We start from the raw sequence: 8161 nt of genomic DNA on the forward strand, positions 1-8161 counted from the left end.
AGCCCAGGAGTTAGAGGTTGCTGTGAGCTGTGATGCCAGAGCACTCTACCCAGGGGGACAGCTTGAGGCTCTGTCTCAAAAAAAAAAAAATGTACATTTCTTTCTTTCTTTCCTTTTTTTGCAGTTTTTGACTGGGGCTGGGTTTGAACCCGCCACCTCTGGCATATGGGGCCAGTGCCCTATTCCTTTGAGCCACAGGCGCTGCCCTAAGATGTACATTTCTACATCTCTGGAATTATAATACCCCTGAAAAATTAGTCATCTTTAGATTAGTGGTGCCTTTGGTTCATTGAGCTAAGACAGATCCTGGATTCCCTGAATGACTTCCTGGGCATCTCTCCCCTCTATTCCACAGACTCCTCTCTGCCTCAATTGCTCTGGCCTCCCTGGAGACCCCTCCCTGGGGGACGCAAGGAGCCCCATGCCCTGCAATGGCAGTGTGGCCAGGGGGGACTTTGACCTAGAGGACCTGAACCTGACTGAGGAGGCACTGAGACTTAAGTACCTGGGGCCCCGGCAGACAAAGATGTTCCTGCCCATCTGTGCTGTTTACCTGCTGATCTTTGTGGTGGGCACCGTGGGCAATGGACTGACCTGTCTGGTCATCCTGCGTCACAAGGCCATGCGGACACCCACCAACTACTACCTCCTCAGCCTAGCCGTGTCAGACCTGCTGGTGCTGCTGGTGGGCCTGCCCCTGGAGCTCTATGAGATGTGGCACAACTACCCCTTCCTGCTGGGCATTGGCGGCTGCTATTTCCGCACGCTGTTCTTTGAAACAGTCTGCCTGGCCTCGGTGCTCAATGTCACTGCCTTGAGCGTGGAGCGCTACATGGCTGTGGTGCACCCACTGCAGGCCAGGTCCATGATGACAAAGGCCCATGTGCGCCGGGTGCTGGCTGTGGTCTGGGGCCTTGCTGTGCTGTGCTCTCTGCCCAACACCAGCCTGCATGGCATCCAGCAGTTGCATGTGCCCTGCCGGGGCATTGTGCCCAACTCGGCCATATGCACGCTGGTCCGCCCACGGGCCCTTTACAACCTGGTGGTACAGACCACCACGCTGCTCTTCTTCTGCCTGCCCATGGCCACCATCAGCGTGCTCTACCTGCTCATCGGGCTGCGATTGCGGCAGGAGAGGCTGCTGCTCAGGCAGAAGGCCAAAGGCAGGGGTGCTGCAGTGGCTGGGCCTGGAGATACCCACAGGCTCCAGCTACAGGATAAGAGCCGGAGACAGGTGACCAAGATGCTGTGTAAGTGTCCCTGCTGGGAAGTGGGGCTGATCCAGGGGCTTGTCTGAGGCTGGGGCTCCCAGGGCCTAGGAAAGGGACTGGGTGTCTGCATTGTGGGGGCGGGGGTATGTGATTTGGAGGAGCTCTTCTCACCCATGTGTGGTATGTGTGTGTATTCATGTATGCACGCCTCTGTATTCTTTTAGATTACACTGCTGGAAAACTTACATCAATGGCTTGTGGTAGGAGTAATTTGTGGGTCTAGTGCAAAATGAGAATTCAGGGTCCTTTTTTTTTGAGACAGAGTCTTACTTTGTCGCCCTCAGTAGAGTGCTGTGGCATCACAGCTCACAGTAACCTCCACCTCTTGGGTTTAGGCAATTCTCCTGCCTCAGCCTCTCGAGTAGCTGGGACTACAAGTGCCACATGCCTGGATATTTTTGTTGTTGCACTTTGGCCAGGGCTAGGTTTAAACCCGCTGCCCTTGGTATATGGGCCCAGGGCCTTACCTGCTGAGTCATAGGCGCTGCCCTTTTTTTTTGTAGTTTTTTGGCCGGGGCTGGGTTTGAACCTACCACCTCTAGTATGTGGGGCCAGCCACAGGTGCCACCCCCCACCCTTTTTTTGAGACAGAGTCTCACTATGTCACCCTCTGTAGAGTGCGGTCGCATAATAGCTCACAGCAACCTCAAACTCTTGGGCTTAAGTGATTCTCTTGCCTTAGTCTCCCAAGTAGCTGGGACTATAGGTGCCCACTACAACGCCCAGCTATTTTTTTTTTTTTGTTGTCGTCATTGTTATTTAGCTGGCCCAGGCCGGGTTCGAAACCACCAGCCTTGGTGCATGTGGCTGGTGCCATAATCACTGTGCTATGGGTGCCAAGTCCAAATTCAGGTTCCTTGTTCAAAAATTATTAAGAATGTCAAGTCAACAACAGTAAAGCATTAAACCAAGCTCAGGGCCCTTCTACCTATGCATCTGAATAGGTTGTGCAGCCACAAAGCTAAAAAACTCAGAAAGGGTAGGGTCACAAGGATGCAGGTAGATGGGCTCCAGGATGATAAGAACAGGCATCTGGACCCACTAAGGCTCTCACCTTGGTTCCTAAACACATCTCAGCTCTGTTCTTCCCTGCATCATCCTGTGAGGCATGGTTAGTGGCATATGATCCCTTTTCCTGAGGAACTGCCCTCTTTCCTAGGTGGCTGTTGAAAAGTCCCAGGGAAGAGTTCTGATTCGTGGGACTTAGGTCATGGCCCACTGCTGAGTCAGAGTGGTGTGATACTGAGGTGCCACACAGCCCTAGTGGAACCACATAGTGGGATCTGGGGAGAGCAAAGTCCCCCAAAGGGGAGAGGGAGATCCTGGAGGGGCAGGATGGTGAGTTTTCTCCATGCTATGTCTACGGTTCTCTGGGAACCACGGGAATGAGCATTTGTTTAAAAAGGCTCATCAGGAGGTGTGTGTGCAAGGCTGTCACACAGCACAGAAGAATCTGGCCAGAAGTGTGGACTGGGCCAGTCCAGGGCTCACCTGGCTAGGTTGAGACTCTGCATCTTTCTGTGACCTAGACCTGGCTCTTTTTTAAAAGTAGTGGCCCAGGGGAAGTGAGACAAACTGATACTAAGCCACCTATTAATTCCCTGTCCACACCTCTGCTGCCCAGGTCAGCCCCACCTCAGCAAGGCTGGGGTGCTGAATCAGGCTAGTGGGGCAAACCAGGCAGGACAGGGCTGCATGGCCCTGGGTCAGAGCCAGTAACTGGGGACTTTCCCCATCCCCTGAGAAAGACCCTCCTTTCACCCTCTAGGCACTGTGTCTCAGAGCCCAGAGTCACTTGTGCAGGTGCTGACAGGGACTCACCCCAGAACTCTGTGCATACCTCCCAGCCCTTCACTGTGAGGTCTGCACTAAGGGTCAACTTGTTCTACCCACCCCACTTTGGGCTCCTACCTACCGCCCTGGGACAGCTCATCCCTAGAAAGGGGGCTTTCTGCTTGTTGCCCTGGGACCACTGGCCCCTCCTCCCTCCCTCCCCTCACTCCCTCTTTCCCTCATGCTCACTTTCCCAGGGCCTGCTGTGCACCAGGCTGTGTGCTTGGGGTGCTATAAACAGTGTCCTTTTTGAAATATGGGATTATGAGGAAAACCATGCTAGGGTTTGATGAGGAAGACACTGGCCAGGAAAGATAGCATGTTGGAGAAGCAAATTTAAGAAACAACAAACAAAATTCAAGGCTGGCCCGGTGGATGAGGCCTAAGGGCAATGGCTGGGTCAGACCAGGATAGAAAAGAATTTCAGAGAAAGAGCAAAGGCTTGGATAGCCTGTCCTACGTTTTGCTGGGTTGATTGGGAGTGGGGGAGATGGCAAGAAAAGGGGGAGAAATGAACTGCCGGGGCAATTGTTATAAAAAAAGAAAAAGGGGTGCGGCGCCTGTGGCCCAGTGAGTAGGGCATCAGCCCCATATACCGAGGGTCATGGGTTCAAACCCGGCTCCAGCCAAACTGCAACAAAAATATAGCCGGGTGTTGTGGCAGGTACCTGTAGTACCATCTACTCCAGAGGCTGAGGCTAGAGGATTGCCTAGGCCCAAGAGCTAGAGGTTACTGTGAGCTATGTGATGCCACGGCACTCTACCGAGGGCGATAGAATGAGACTCTGTCTCTACAAAAAAAAAAGGGGTATTCAGTATAGGACAAGATATTCAGTTGAGTCTTGGGGATGTGGGGCTGGGGCTGGGGGGGTCCAGGCAGAGGTGGGCACACCATGTGTGAGGGTATGAGCTTGGTGCACGTGTGTGTCTAGCTCTCTGGCTACCACAACCTCTCTGTCTGCTGCTCTCTGAGCATGTGCCCCATTCTCCTCCTTCTCCATTTTGTGCATCAGCAAGCATTGCCCCCCAGTGGGCACCCAGAGTGGCCCTTGCCCCCCAGCATCACCAATTCCAAATTCCAGGGTGAAAGAATCTGATTGGACTAGCTAGGCTCAGGTATCCACACTTGGTCCATTTGGCTGTGGACAGAGGCAGGGACACAACCCATTGCCCAACCAGTGAGAGTGGGGGACAGCCTCTCTGAAAGGGGTGTGGCAAGATCAGACTGATTCCCAGAAACTTCCAACTGGGTGATGGGTGTGGGTGGCCTGTGGACCAAATTGAAGGCCAGGAAGGCCGTTGAGAAGGCTTCTTTTTTATCCCTGCAGTTGTGCTGGTCGTGGTGTTTGGCATCTGCTGGGCCCCGTTCCACGCTGACCGCCTCATGTGGAGCTTTGTGTCCCACTGGACGGAGGGCCTGCTCCTGGCCTTCCAGTATGTGCACGTTGTCTCTGGTGTCTTCTTCTATCTCAGCTCGGCCGCCAACCCTGTGCTCTACAGCCTCATGTCCAGCCGCTTCCGAGAGACCTTCCAGGAAGCCCTGTGCCTTGGGACTCGCAGCCACAGACCCTGCCACAGCTCCTACAACCTCAGCAGGGTGACCATGGGGAGCACCCTGTGTAACATGGGCTCCCTAGGTAGCAGGGCCCACCTTTTGGCTGAGAACAGTGGCCCAGAGGGACAGCAAGAGACCAAGCCCTCCTAAGTGGAGCCTCAAAGTGGCTTCACCTAGAGGGTCACATGAAGTCTGAGGAGACACAGCTGCCTTCCTCTGTAGGGATGTCCTTGGGTCCTATCCACCTGTGTGTCCTGTCCCCAATTCAGCCAAGAAACTCTGCACCTCTGTGACTCCTGGCTCTACCTATGTATTTGAGATTTGAGGGAAACAAGAGAAAGGATCAGTCCCCAATTATTGAGGGTGCACATCGTGCCAGGTACTGTATTGTGTGCCTTTGATCCCTGCAGACTCCCATATCCCAGTTAAAGTCCTTCCTCTGCAGATGCATTGCAATTAGCTAGACTCAGCTGTCCTCTTTCTGGGGACTTCCCCCCACCCTGATTTCTGCTGTGTTTCTGTGGGGCCCTTGCTTTCCTCCTCATGTCTCATGGAGCTCCTGCAGGTTCTGGCAGGGGTGGCCTGCAATCCAGCGCACCTGGTTCCAATCTCAGCCCTGCTGCCACCACTTTGCCATCCAGCAAGTCCACCCACCTTTCTAGGCCTTGGTTCTTTGCTTGCAAAATGAAAAAGGTGCCAACTTTCTACAGTGTCATACTTTGGCTCTTTGGCTGTGGTTTTCTGTGTGAGTGCATAAGTCACTATTTATATAAAGAAACCAGCTGATACCCTCAGATTGACAGGGCAGAAATTATTCTCTGCATCCTTATCACCTCTACTTCCTCCCTGACCTCTACACGACCCCTAGACCCATGGCCAGTTCTTTGCTTGTCCTAGGGCAGGTGGGGTGGGCCAGTGTGGGACTGCCTCTGCCTCCGTTCTGCTATACACAGGCTGGGGCAAAGGGTCTCTGGGGACAAGATACAGGCAGCCAGGAGCAAGGAGTGACCCTGTGGGGAAAGTTCTGCTGGGCTTAGTGAAGTGAGAACAGGAACAGGAATGGGAACTCCGGGAAACTGAGTTCCACCCGATCCACCTCAGACTTCAGGATAGATCCTGAATTTGTTCCCAAAGACCAACTCTGGACTCCCAGAGGCCTCTGGTTAGTGGCAGTAGGAGGTGATACATGGTTTCAAACTGCTGTGGGCAGCGAGTATTTACGAAGGGCCTGTTATGTGTAAGGGGCGCTATGTGGATTATGGAGGTGGGTCTGAGCTGGAAGGGTGTTCCTTAGTGTGAGCATGATATATGTCTCAGACTGTCTCCACAGCATGTCAGCAGACAGGTCCCATTGGTCACAAGTCACCAGCTACTACAGAAAATGGAAACAGCAGCTCTGGGCTCAGCCCTTGAGAAAAAGGAAATGGAAAGTCAGCAGCAAGACCCAGCCGGAATTCCCCCATCACTTCCTGTGTAGGCCCTGGGACAGCCCTGAAGCAGCACTCTAACCCACCCCACCCTCTTAGGAGGTGTTGCTCCCTTCCTTCCCCACTGGCCATGCTGATTCCCCTGTGCTACTCACAGGCCAGGTTCTTATAGCTCTGGAGACCTTCCTTCACCCCAGCTCTTGGCCCCAGCTGGCACCTCACTCCCAGAGACGGGAGTTTTTTCATTTCTGAAAGTGTGAACTCTTACCCACCAAGGTTTCCTTCCTACTCTGTTACTCTGTTGCTCCCATGACAGATTTAATTCTTTAACCTTACCCACACTTCTGGGTTCTAGAGTGATCTTTCTCTTAATCCATCCTTTTCCTCTGAGCTTCACCTTCTCTAATCCCCCCTGTTCATCACATCCATCCTTCTCTGCCAGTATTCCTGAAAGCCAGGGTGAGGATACTGGAATAATCATTCCCTTCTCAGAAAGAGGCTTAGTTTTCTTGGATATTAAAGGTCCAAAATTAGTCTAATCATCAAAGTCTCATCTGCCCACCCTTCCTTTGTCAAGTATCTACTGGGGGGAGTTGAAGTGTGCAGCATCTAACATCTGTTCTCTACATATTTGGATGGTATTTCTAAATCAATCCTGACATCTGGGAGCCCCCCCTCATTTTTATACACGTCTCAGGGTCTCCTCCTTCCCCCATTCTTTTTTTTTTTTTTGAGACAGAGCCTCAAGCTGTCCCCCTGGGTAGAGTGCCGTGGCATTACAGCTCACAGCAACCTCCAACTCCTGGGCTCAAGCGAGTCTCCTGCCTCCGCCTCCCAAGTAGCTGGGACCACAGGCGCCCGCCACAACGCCCGGCTATTTTTTGGTTGCAGCCGTCATTGCTGTTTGGTGGGTCCGGGCTGGGGATTCAAACCCGCCACCTTAGGTGTACGTGGCTGGCGCCTTAGCCGGTTGAGCTATAGGCGCCGAGCCCCCCCATTCTTATTGTTTAACAGATCCAACAAGTTTTTTTGTTCCAAGGTTTCCTGCAGAGCAGAGTTGCCTTTTGGGGAGGTAGGGGGACACCCTAGCATTTGAACTTTCCCACTGATGAGGATCACTGGGTGACTCAGTGGGAGACCAAGCCCAGGTTCCTCCTACAGAGGCTGAAAGACTGCTGGATGCTCTCCACTGCTGATGCCTACCATGTGGCACATGACAAACCCAGCCAGCTGAATGACCCAACATGGGACTTGCATCTAGAGCAAGTGACACTAAGACACACAACAAAAGGGCAGTGTGTCCAGGAGCAGCAGCATCCTACCCAGCCTCTCTTGGATTCTGCCCTTCGTCCAGCCTCTGCTGATGTTTTGCGATACAGAGAACTTTTCACCAAATTCCTTTTCTGTTTAAGTTGGCCAGAGTCATTTGCAACCAAGGACCTTAACAGAGCCAGCTGTCCACTGGTTTGAAGTTTACACATCCTATTTGATCTACTAATGGTTATCTTTACACATTTCTAAGTTAACCAGATATACATATTGTCACTGATTTTTTTAAACTTCAAATAATAAGTCTGTAATACTTCACAATTATTCTCTCTCTCCCTAAAAGGCAGAAAAATAAAGACAAATTTATGAAATTTGATCCTACAAAAAGCTGTATATATTTCTAACAGTCTAAACCTCTCCAGCACAACACAAGAACATCAGGCTTGGCGCCTGTAGCTCAGTGGCCAGGGCGCCAGCCACATACACTAGGGCTGGACAGTTCGAATTTGGCCCGAGCCTGCCAAACAGCAATGACAACAACAACAAAAAATAGGGCAGTGCCTGTGGCTCAAAGGAGTAGGGCGCTGGCCCCATATACCGAAGGTGGTGGGTTCAAACCTAGCCCTGGCCAAAAAACCCACAAAACTGCAACAACAAAAAAATAGCTGGCCATTTTGGCAGGTGCCTGTAGTCCCAGCTACTTGGGAGGCTGAGGCAAGAGAATCACTTAAGCCCAAGAGTTTGAGGTTGCTGTTAGCTGTGACACCACGGGACTCTACTGAGGGCGACAAAGTAAGACTTTGTCT

General features: G+C 52.2%; 1 protein-coding gene across 2 annotated transcripts in view; it reads left to right on the forward strand.

Moving 5' to 3' along the window:
• Nucleotides 1–5364, forward strand: part of NMUR1 (neuromedin U receptor 1) — a 6813-nt gene extending 1449 nt beyond the window's left edge. Inside the window, exons 2-3 of one of the 2 annotated variants that reach the window (XM_003784870.3) lie at nucleotides 356–1250; nucleotides 4433–5364. In XM_003784870.3, coding sequence (XP_003784918.1) covers nucleotides 356–1250; nucleotides 4433–4809 — 1272 coding nt within the window. In that variant the 3' untranslated portion in view covers nucleotides 4810–5364. Of the gene's footprint in view, nucleotides 1–319; nucleotides 1251–4432 lie in introns of those variants that run through there. The other variant, XM_023510463.1, reaches the window with a different exon arrangement.
• Nucleotides 5365–8161: the final 2797 nt, after the last annotated feature.

Source organism: Otolemur garnettii, unplaced genomic scaffold, assembly GCF_000181295.1.
Source record: "Otolemur garnettii isolate 467f Iridium unplaced genomic scaffold, OtoGar3 scaffold00013, whole genome shotgun sequence".
NCBI classification, from domain to species: Eukaryota; Metazoa; Chordata; class Mammalia; order Primates; family Galagidae; genus Otolemur; species Otolemur garnettii.